The 12,573-nt window shown below is 31.5% G+C and overlaps 1 protein-coding gene across 1 annotated transcript; it reads right to left on the minus strand.

Moving 5' to 3' along the window:
• Positions 1-11,691: 11,691 nt before the first annotated feature.
• On the minus strand, positions 11,692-12,490 carry LOC115704523 (chaperone protein dnaJ 11, chloroplastic). The gene has a single exon (XM_030631728.2). It carries the CDS (start codon positions 12,216-12,218, stop codon positions 11,886-11,888), a length of 333 nt encoding a protein of 110 aa, XP_030487588.1. The 5' UTR covers positions 12,219-12,490; the 3' UTR covers positions 11,692-11,885.
• Positions 12,491-12,573: the final 83 nt, after the last annotated feature.

A 12,573-nucleotide genomic window follows, 5' to 3' on the forward strand; every position in this document is an offset into this window, starting at 1 on the left:
TGAGAGTTATGATTAGAAAGTTTTATATTATTAGGAGTTGCATGTTTCTATAAAGAATGGGAAGGTATTGAATAAAAATAAGATATTCAATACTTTTCCTTTAAGAGAAATCACAGAAGATTCACAAAGTGTATGGCACCATTTTTTTTTATTAGGCTATAATGCTTCTTTTTTTTTTATATATTCGTCGAGTTCGAAATGTCAGTGTTTAGCATTATTATAATAATGTATATAAATTAATATATTTACACCTTTTATTCTGTAAAATTATTACTGCAATTATTTTACTATTTCATTCTTTTTTATCTAAATTTCAATGATCATATATAAATTAGTTCTTGTCATTTATTTTTATTAGTTTTGAGTTCTTGTTTCTTTGGTTTACCGAGATTTTTAAAAACTAAATATTTAGAGCTTAAGAAAGAAGTAAAATAATGAACAACAAAAACAAGATAATTAACGTGGTTTAGGCGTTAACTATCCTTAGTCCACGAGTCTATTTCATTAATTAGCCATATCGGTAGTTGATGAATATTACAAGTCACTACAAAAAATCTTACTTTTAGTCACAACAAAACTTATGACTAAAAGTGAAAAAATTGTGACTAATTATAAATTGTGATTCTTATGTAGTGACTAAAAGTTCCGTGGATAAAAGTATTAGTCACAAAAATTACAATTTATTGTTACTAAATGTATTTTTAGTCACAATATTTGTTGTAACTAAAACTTAATTAGTGACAACATATAACTAAATACTATGTTTTAATCACAAGTAACATTATGTTGTGACTAAAAGTCACATTTAGTCACAAAAAAATTATATTGTGACTAAAAAGTTGTTACTAAAAGTAACAGTTTTTTGTAGTGAGTAGTTACACTATGGACTTGAAATCTATATTCCTCTGGTTGCTCTTGAAGAAAAAGAAGCTCAATAGAAATTTCAATAGAGTTTTCATAAGTAAATTATATTGTTTTTAAACTTTTTAGAGTTGCCCCCTATCTATTGTAATTTAGGAGTATTTATAGGCACTTTTTTCTTTCACGTGCTTGTTGGGCAGAACTTACTAAGAGAAATCTGACCGTTGATTTAGTAGGTGGTTGATTCATCACATGGTGTTTAGAGGTGACAGCCCGTACTGTCTGATCATCTCATACGTGTCGCCACAGGGTCTTCCCGTTTTGAATTGCCCTTATCAATGGTTGTTGGATTACTTAGGCAGGTACCACTTGCGCCGTACCTGAAAAAGCATGGATGCCATGTCTGCAGTCTGACATGTACGAGCAGAGCTTTACCGTGACACTGAACTTACAACTCATTTTGAGTTCTTTTATCACCCGCATTGGCGTGCTCGAGGAAGCCCTAGTCTTTGTGGGGCGTTTTGTTGAGCTTTGTGCCTTAAATAAAACTCTCTTTCAATGTAATTTTTTCTATTTAATTATCAATAAAGAAACATATTTATTTTTATTTCTTATTTAATGTGTTATTTGGTTAATGTGATCATTTATTTATTTATTTGATTTATAAATTCATCTAAATCCTTATCACACTGATATTCTTGTTTATTGTGTTATCAACACAGTGGAAAGTAATCAAGATTGTGTGATTAAATGTATTTCTATGATTTATCAGTACACATGGTTTAACTGATAGGATAATCTACAATGTAGTTTACTTGCACCTTGGATAAGTGCATTGTCTTTTTCAAGGCATTGATTAAAGTAAGCTTAGGTTGGATGTATGGAGTACACATCGGAAGGGATCGATATTGAACTTGAATCAAATATAATAAACTTAACGTAATATCTATTCAATTCAATATCATCTAGTTGATCTTAGAGCAAATGATCTCAATCCTGAGATAATTAGGTTCTAGCTCAGTTGCATTATTTGTGTTCTTCAATCTGTTCGTTAAAGTCGACCAATGATTTTTCTCGTGACATATAGATTAAGGACATGGTAATTCAATTGAGTGGGAGTGCTAATCATAGATACGAAATCTATAGCTTCTATCTGGACATAGAAGTGAAACGAAAATTTCCATCGAGCTTGGCTTAATAGAGATAAATGAAACAACGCTCATTTTAGTGATTATATTAGTTCACTGAAATATCATTTATAGGTAGCTAAGTGTTTTAAGGATAAAATACATTGAAGGGTGTAACGGTAAATTTGTTCCTGCTCAATGTAAATCATCTATAGAGGATCATTGATTATTAGGATTATAACAAATGGATAATCTCATAGCGTATTTATATCGTGGAACATATAGAGCGTTCTATATAATTGAGAGTGCAGTTCCAAATCTATAGTGGTGCAAGGCAGAATTAATAAATTAGAAAATTTACTTGGTAAATTCTAGATCTGCTTATTGGAAGCTCGGTTATATAGGCCCATGGTCCCTATACTAGTTGAGACAAACTGCTTGTAAGACTCAGTTAATTGATTTTAATTAATCACTTATAATTCTAAAATTAGACTATGTCTAGTTTATAAATTTTCACTAAGTTATGGCTTGATTGTGAAGAAATTGGATTTTAGATTTTATATGTTAATTAAGAGATTTTATGGAGTCTAATTAATAAAAAATATAAATGAAAATTTTATTTGATAATTAATTTTAATTATTAAATAAATGTTTTTAGCATTTATTGGATTGAAATTGGAAAATATGGCATTTGTGAAATAATAAATAAATGATTAAGAAAATTGGCAAAAATGTAACTAGTGTTGGGCCCACTTCATGGCCGGACACTAAGTCCTATTTTTGTTATTATTTTATTATTATTTTTTCCATATAATTCAATCCTTATCCTAAATGAATTAGCATAAAAAGAAAAGAATGGTCTCATTATCCAACTAATGACTCTAAACCTAGTTTTCATCTTGTTAGACAACTAGAGAGTTTGAGACTTCTTCTTCTTTTTCAGTTTTTGAAATCCTATAGTCTTCTACACAAACAAATTCGAGCCTTAGTGATTGAGTGCATGCCCAGCCATCGCAAGTTAGTTCTTAATCATAGTATGTAAGACAGTGAAGAATCTAAACAACTGAAGGAGTGTCGGGCTTAGATCTTGATTATACTCTGCGACAGAAAGGAACAAAGGTTAGAGATCTAAGCGGAAGGAGTCATTTAATTCCGCTGCAACCAATGTAAGATTTTTCATACTTTATATGTGTTTTTCATTATTTTAGAAGTTCATATTTAGGATGTTAAAAACATACTTGTTAGTGAATCTAGATCTTGGTAAAATATAATCCAACCCATTTGGCTTCACCTCCTGGGATTGGGAGATATCATGGATCGCAGATGTTCCCCATGTCCTCACCCTACATGGAAGTATCCTTCGCAGAAGCCCTTTGCAAGAGCTTGGGCAGCCCCTTGTGGGAGTCAGGGTCAAAGGCACTAACCAGCTGATTATCTTAGTGGGAAGATTTTTCTAACTCGTTATTATTTTGATGATACTGGTGATAACTTACAATAATATGTTCAAGAAAGGAACTTTAAAAAAAAAAAACTAAACAAAGTTAATCTAACCATTAACATGGATAGTAATAAATTATCAAAATTATAAGGATAAGAGGAAACCTTGCAATGTCTATTCGAAAGACTTAGGCATAATTCTTGGTCCATATGAGCATATCTCTGGGTTATCTCCTGCCCGACTTTCCTCAGCTTCCTCAGGTTGCATCTTCTGAGAGTTCTGAGCATATCTCTGGGTTATCTCCTACCCTTGACTTGTGATCCGTGAGGTTTGCCTCACAAATCTCTTTTCTCCAGGTCAGGTTGTTTTTGGGTACCATCTCCCAGCGCTGCCTTTACAGCAAGTATTTCACGCTCCAACTCAGCATTACGCTGGTTTGCTTCCTCCAATCAATGCCTAAGATGGCGATTTTCTAATTCCACGATCGGTATGTATCTGGTTGGGTCGTAAGCGCCATCCTCATCAACCTGGTTAGGGAGTGACTGACTGTTGCTCTTCCAAGGTCCATCAAGCTAGGGGACCCAATAATGGGTCTTCATGGGGCTTGCTTCCTGTTCATGCGATGGTTCAACAGATCCCTGAGGACTCAATGGCTCTTTTTCGAGACGATGATTGATTCCTTCTCGAGGACTATTACGTGCCGTGTCATCCATCACTTTTATGTCAGGAGGCTTTTCTTTTTTCTGAGATTTTTCATAGAGGCTCTCAATGAAAGCACCAAACTGTTAACGTAGATTTTCATTAACCAAATTTGAGCCTCACGATTATGATTCAACACAAAAATAATAAGAATTATAGGAAAGTAGAATATGGACACCAGGAGGCTGTTTGGCTTTACAGTTTAAAAACTGTTTTATGTTTTTTAAAACTGAAAACAGTTTTTAAAAACTAGTAGGAGTCGTTTGGCAAAAATTTTTAAAAACAGTTTTTTAAAAATTGAGTTTTAAAAAACTAGAAAACAGAAAACATCAAAATCCTGTTTTCAATTTTTAAAAACAATTTTTTTTGTCTAACATATTATATTTTACATTTTGCTCACATACTCAGATCCTAGACCCGAAACCATACCCGAACCTAGACCCGGATGTGTTAATGTCATGGTATGTTGCTAAGATATTGATTTTTTTTCGTAAGAAAAAATCTAAAAACAGTTTTTAAAAATTTGTGCCAAACACCATTAAATTTTTAAAATGACAAAAAATTGTTTTCTATTCTCACTTTTAAAAATACAATTTTAAAAACTAAAAACTGAAAAACACAGCCAAACACAGCCCAGGTTTTTATGTGGTTTTGTAGTTAAAATTCTGCATAGTCCACGAGTCAATCTGATTCAGATTTCTGAGTATTTTTTAGGGCCTCTTGTATAAGAGTTTTTTTCGTCTCCCTCTTTTGATCTTATATGCCACTATTTATAATTGCATAGTGGCAGTCAATTACAAAGCTGGCTCGAATACATTTACAGCCATTATCCCTAAAATCATGGGATTTGATTACAAATCAAGCCAAATAAATGAGGTTTTTACACAGCTATAAATATCCCGCCTTTATTGGGTCGAGATGAATGCATAATTAAAGATACACGATAAGCTGTATCTCATAGGGAAGCCTCGCCGAGGAGGGAGCCAAGATCACTTTGATAGCGAGCAGCTGCTTGTCATTTTAGCTTCTCGAGACTAATATTGTCCTAACTTTGATAGTTATACTATCTGGGGTCCAAAGGATCTCCCTTGCATGCATACCATCTTTTAGCGAGATAAATACCTCGCTATCTGTTATCTTGGCTCATCATGCTATCTATACTCAGTTTGTATATCGTATAATATACGCTAAGTATTTTTAGTGTCGTCGCTATCTCTTTCACGTAACGAGGTTAAGGCCTCGTCATGAACGTATGCACTTACATGGTTTCTCATCAATACATAAATTAGCAGTTCGTATGTTTCTGTCTCGTGGGAGGCTATTCAGCCAGCCGAGTTATAAACCTACCCTACTAATTATATTTCCAACGAATTGTTCCATGCTTAGCGTACTTGTCGTTTGTGTGTTTGAGTTCTTCCCAGCTCGACACGTGTCCTCCTCTGATGTGCTTACCGAACTTTGGGTATAACAGTTTCAATGATAATACTATAATACTATGTTATTGACTTAGTCTAGAAGGAATTTATTATTCCAGATAAAGATAAAATGTCACAACAAGATTTTTCTAAGTACCAATAGTAAGAGGATAAATACACACATGTGTATGCACTAAACTAGACTCCTACTGTTGAGTGGGACCAATCAAAGATGTAATCGAACAAGGAACATAGGGAGATAATCAAGAAAGAATCTCTAAAAGTGGCCTATATGTTAGATGATAGGGGTGTATTTAGAATCTATATATCTACACAAACTCAAAACTTGATATCAGAGATGGTGATTACTCTAGGGGTGGAGAAATTATTTTACTAGGGTGTAGAAACCCATCTATAATAATTTTGTTCTACCAGTAAAGCTAAATAACAGAGTCGCTTTTAAAAGACACTAGAAAGTTATTCAAACTGAAGAAAGTTCTCGACTGTTTTTAATGTCTATTCCTTTTTTTGGATAGAATGAGATTTGTATCTTTTGTATATTCAGATGCATTTGTTAAGTAGTGAAGAATTCAATATCTTTAGAGGAGTAATACATATAGAAAAATAATGTTCCATAATGTTTTAAGAACACAATAGGAAATAATAATGGAGAAAGCTATTGCTTACTATAACCTTACTGTTTCTATTATTTAGGTATAGTCAAACACACTACACTTGATATGGATATCGAGACTATGGATTGATTGAAATGCACTTTTAGTTTTATATTAGTACAAGTGGGAGTTTGTTGGGATTTTATGCCCTAAACAAAAACTATTTTAATATAATTTTATTTGCTATAAATAGAAGATTAGAAATTATTTATGTTTACATGTTATTTTCATGTTTATAGTTTAATATGAAATTTCTGATAAATCCATAACATGTAGTTATTCATGATTACAGTGATGTCATCATAGTAGAAAGTAATTGTGATTATATGCTTCAAAGTTTAAGTCCCATGATTTATAAGTGCACTGAATTTATACTAACGTGATAATTAGCAATAACGTTTACTTACACTTGGATAAGTGGTATGTCATTTCCAAGGTATTGGTAAAGTATACTAGTATTGGATGTATAGAGTATACATCAGACTTGACCAATATTGAACTTGAATAAGATATCATAAACTTACCGTTATGTCTTTCTAAGTCAATATCACTTAGTTGATCTTAGATCAATAATTCTTAATCCTATGATGGTTAGGTTCTGGCTTAACTGTGTTAGTTGTTTTCTTTGACTTGTTCGTTAAGCTGACCAAATGGATAGACCCAAGACTTACATCTTAGGAACATAGTAGTACAATTGAGTGGGAGCGCTAATCATAGATACAGAATCTATAGCTTCTATAATGACATAGAAGTGAAATGATGATTTCTTTTGAGCTTGGCTTAACAGAGATAAATGAAAGAGCTCTTATTTCAGTAATTATATTAGTTTACTAAAATATCATTTATAGGAAACTAAGTGTTTTAAGGATAAAATACATTGAGGGGTGGAACAGTAAATTTTTCCCTACTTAATGTAAATCATCTATAGAAGATCATTGATTATTTGGATTGAAACAATGGATAATTAATAGTGTATCTATATTTGGAACATATAGAGTGTTCTATGTAATCAAGAGTGCAATTCTAAATCTATATTGGAGTCAGGAGGAATTAATAAGTTGGGAAATTATTTAGTAAATTTCGGATCTACTTATTGGGAGCTTGATTATATAGGCCCATAGTCCACACTAGTTGTAGATAATATTGGTTTATAGACTCAGTTAATTGGTTTTAATTAATCAATTAGAATTTTAAATTAGACTATGTCTTATTTATGAATTTTCACTAAGCAAGAGTTTAATAGAGGACTTAGGGTTTATTTGTTAATTAAGAAATTTTGTTAGATTTAATTAATAAATAAAATTAAATGACAATTTTATTTAATAATTAATTATAATTATTAAATGGATAGATTTGACATTTATAGGATTAAAATTAAAATATTACATTTGTGAAAGAAAAGATAAGTTCTTATATAAATGGTAAAATTGAAACTTATAGGGCCCACTTATATGGCCGACCACTTAAAGGGATTATGAAGTCATTATTTTATCTTTTTTAATTTCATATAATCTAAATCCTAATCTTAGAAGAAATTCTATAAATAGATAATGATAGGCTCTTATTTTCATAAGCTTATTAGACTACTTTGTCAAACAATTGAGAAAATAAAGAGCCACTTCTAGAATTCAAATTCCTCTCTCTTTCTTCTTCAAATTTTTTAACTGTATAGTGAGCTGAGTGATTGCTCACACAATTCAAGTTAATACTTAATCTTAGTATGAAAGATTGTGAAGAATTCCATCATCTAAGGAGATCCAGGTTTAGATCTTGGTAATAATATACGACTGAAAGAAACAAGGATCAGAGATTTGAAAGGAAGGAGCCATTATATTATGCTGTCACCAATGTAAGATTTTCTACAACTTTATATATATTTATTTCATTGTTTTAGGAAAGTCATGTTTAGGATGTTGGATTATAAATTTATAATCAACATACATATCAGTAAATCTAGATCTTGGTAAAATAAGCTCCAATAGAAGGCAACAAGGTTTCGGTCACAAGGACAAGGCATGCATGCAAGGTGGGTACAACCACGTCTCCTACATGTTTTTAGGGCAAGGATGTACAAGTAGTGGAGGCACCACACTTGCAAGTTCTGAGAGCAAGAAGGTACAAGTAGTGGAAGCAACAAACCTGTAAGCCCTGACAACCTGACTAAGCGTGCACAACAACCACTACTCTTGCATCTCGAGACCACTTGACACCCAGGAGTCTAAATGGATCGAGTCGAATCTGATCCGACCCGATCTAGATCATGTAATGATTCGCCTAGCCCCATCCCACTAGATCAAATACTCGGATAGAATCATATCTGATCCGACTTATTCAGATTGGATTTGATTTGATCCGACCCAACTATTTTTTGTAAGAATTTTAATTTTATATCTGAACTTATAATTTTATATCCATTTTAATTTTGTATTAGTATATTTAATACAAAACTATGTTTGTTATTGACTTGTATTAATAGATTGTGTAAAGTTATGATATATTTTCAATAAACTCAACCCCAATACCAACTATGGGTTAGGTCCAGGTCCAGGGTCGAATCCGAGCTTGGGTCTGAGTTTCGGGTTCGGATCCCGAGTCCGGGTCTGGGTCTCTAGTCCAGGTCCAAGTCTCAGGTCTCATGTCCCAGCTTTGGGTTCACGTCTGAGTCCTGAGTCTGGACTGAGTCTGGGTCTGAGTCTCAGGTCTCGGGTCAAGGTATAGGTCTGAGCTTAGGTCCTGGGTCCGGGTCTCAAGTCTGCGACCCAGGTCTGGGTCTCGAGTCCAGGTTTAGTTCTAGGTCTCAGTCCGGGTCTCGGGTGCTGGGTCTAGGTCTGGGTCTAAATTTAGATCTAGGTCTAGGTCCCAATTTGGGTTCAAGTCTAGGTCTGGGTCGAAGTCAAGGTTCGGGTCAAATCAGAAGTGATCCGTCAATTCGGAGCTCCAACCCGATCCAACTAAATGTATCTTTTTGACAAGCCTATTGACACTAGACAAAAGTACGAGGTTCAAGACCACCACCTGCAACCTGCAACCTGCAGATCATGGATGTCACCATGTCCCTTGGGACCACTAGTGTACCCTAGGCTATTAGAGCCAATAAATACCTATTTCTCAAATGTGATAGGCGGATGGAAAATCTTTGTAACATTTGACCTAGAAAAATTTACACTTCTATCTTTCTCCGTAGCTACTCTACACTTTTCTTTACGTTTTCATATTTTCAGATCTTCATCTTAATCCTAGGACTTGCATCTAAGTTTTGATTTTCCGGCTATAATTTAATTCTTGAGTTTTCACCGTCAATACTATTGACCTGTGAGTTAAGGTTCATTAACATCTAAATCACGTAAAAATCTCTTCCCTTAATCTCTTCTAATAATTTATTTAGCTCTAAATTTTTATTTCATTAGTTTCCAAAAAAACTCAGTAGAGAATTTTATATATGTTTTGGATATAATCAAATTGAAAGTATATACATATGTTTGAATTTGAAATTCAAAAGGTATTGATTCAATGAATTACATTGCTTGGGAAGGGATAAACACTACAAGAAATGTCACTTTTACCAGCACATTTCACAAACTGCGCTGGCAAAGAGATCAAAGTTTTACCAGCGTACATTTGCAGTGGCTAAAATCTAACTTTTACCAACACATTTACGCGCTAGGAAAAGTCTTTTTTGTCAGCGCTTTTCATTTTATGCTGGCAAAAGTTCTAATATCAACATTGATTTGCCAACCCCTTTTACCAACACATCATAGGTAAATTCTATTTTACCAGCGCAATACTAACTTTTATCAGCACAAAAATGTGCTGGCAAAAGTGACATTTCTTGTAGTAAAAGAAATTATTTTGTAGGTTTTTTTTTTTTTTTTTTTTTTTTTTTTATGGAAGAAACTTATAACAACCCTATTATAGCTGTATATATAATATTCGATCATTCCTAGAACACAACACATTCTCATAAATCCATTGTTCTCATTATGCAAATAAAGAGAACTAAATTGTGGATCTAAAAGAAGATTGTAATGGATTCAAAAATCACCAAACTAAGTTAATATTTCTATAGTTATTTTGATCTATAATCTATCATAGTTAAGTCTACTAATAATTATATATGAATTATTATTCTTACAATAATACCTAAGTCTAGATGCAATTCTCAAGTTAAGAAAGAGCTGTTTAAAAATTGTATGAGTTTGAACCTCTATGGTTGTTTGGTGGTCGTTTGAGCTAATAAAATTTCTTTATGAGAAATATATATATATATATATATATATATATATATATATATATCTTTAGGTGATTGTTACGTGCGTGCCACGTAGTGTTAGTTTTATTTAATATTTTAGTTTTTTATTTTAATTAATAATTAAAATAGTATAATTATTTGAACGATTTGTTTTATAAAAATAAAATATGTGTCAGTATATTTAGTAAGTAAAACATAATTGTGTTATAATAATGTATGTTATTAATAGTAAAATGTACATTAATCTTCTAATTGAAAAAAGTTCTATTATCTCATTTCATATCTAATAATAGCTACACAACTATATATTTATAGACTTTCACATTCTTTGCAAATTACTAATAAGCACCAATAATATTTTCATATTCTAATATTTTTCAACCTTCTCCTCTTGGTGGTAAAATTAAAAATAAAACTAAAAATAAGCACAAACATATAAGGTAAATACTAATTACAGCCCATTTCATCTTTTTTTTTTATTATTTTTTTAAGCCCAAGCCCAAAAATTTCTAAGCCAACCCAATCAATCTTCTTTTATATTATCTTTTCTAGATATTTTATTTATATTTTTCTTTTTTAAAAAATAAATAAAAAAATTATTAATATTCTCCCAAGATAGGTTTGTTAGGGAGATATGTGGCTAACATGATTTTTTTAATTTAAAAAGAGATTATTAATATTTAAAAGATTGTATATTTAAAAGATTGTTTAATTTTTTGGTTTAATTATTGGGTTTATTTTTTAACGGGAAATCAAACCTAATCGTTAAATTTAACAGAATATTCTTTTATTTTTAAGTATATTCTGTTAAATCAAGAATGTTAAACCAAGAAATGCCGTTAGATAGGCACTTTTAATATATAAAGATATATATATTAAGGTAATATTTTAAAATAATTCTTAGAACTCACAATTTAAAATGTAAAATTAAAAAAAAAAAATCCTATTTAATTTATATTACTAATTTAGTCAAAATTTTAGCAACTACAAAAAGATATAAAGTTTTAGTAAGTCTACATGACACTTCATTAAAATGGATGTTTTGTTAAACACTTTATCTATTTTGGTATACTCCTTTAAATGAATGTTTGGTTAAACACTCTATTTATTTTGGTATACTCCTTTAAATTGGATGTTTGGTTAAACACTTTATCTATTTTGGTATATTCCTTTAAACTAGTATGATTACCTGTAAAATTTTTACAAAAAATTTAAATAATTTACAATATTAAAAATAAAATTTAAATATTTTTATATATTATCTTAAATGAACAAGAGTGGATTTTTTTTTCTTTTGCAAAGTGGAGATTTGTTTGCTAGTTACTCATAAAACAAAAACCAGATACTAGTCATTACTCCAACATCCATAACTAATAAGATAAGGCTACTTAAATTAATAACTAATTTTTCATATTTATTTTTCTACCAACACTGATCAGTCTCCCAACTTCTACAAGAAAATCCCGATGATGCCATGGCTGAAGCGGCGGCACCAGACGAGGCTGAATAGACAAAGGATCGCCTTGATCTGTTGGAAAGATCTTTATCATAGTTAGCTCTTTTATGAGGATCAGACAAGGTGGAATAAGCTGCGTGGATTTTAATGAACTCGTTGGCTGAGATTTCTTTCTGTTCGAAAGCTACCACATCAGGATGACACATTCTTGCTAGTTTCCTATAGGCTGCTTTAATCTCTTGTCCGTTTGCACCAATTGAAAGCCCAAGAACATCGTACAACGACGTCGTACTAGCCATTTTCACTGTCGTTTACCTTTTATTTTATATTATTTTTTTATATAGATATAGTAACTTTTGGTTTTGGTCAAATATTATATATTATAGAGCTGTTCTCTTTGGGAGGTGGGAGATCGAGTATATATATGTATTTATGGATGTAGCAATGTTGAGATATTAAGGGTTTTTGATGAGTATGAGAGTGAGTGGTCGATGCTTGAGTTATATATATAGACTTTTGAAATTAAAGTATTTTACTAGTGGGTGGAAAATTTTAAATCAAATAAAAAAATTAAACAGATAAAAAAAAGGGTTCTTTTGTGACATTTAATATGGTTGATATTCATTTTGGATCTTTAAAGAGCTTATCCATAAG

This window comes from Cannabis sativa, chromosome X, assembly GCF_029168945.1.
Source record: "Cannabis sativa cultivar Pink pepper isolate KNU-18-1 chromosome X, ASM2916894v1, whole genome shotgun sequence".
Classification (NCBI taxonomy): Eukaryota; Viridiplantae; Streptophyta; class Magnoliopsida; order Rosales; family Cannabaceae; genus Cannabis; species Cannabis sativa.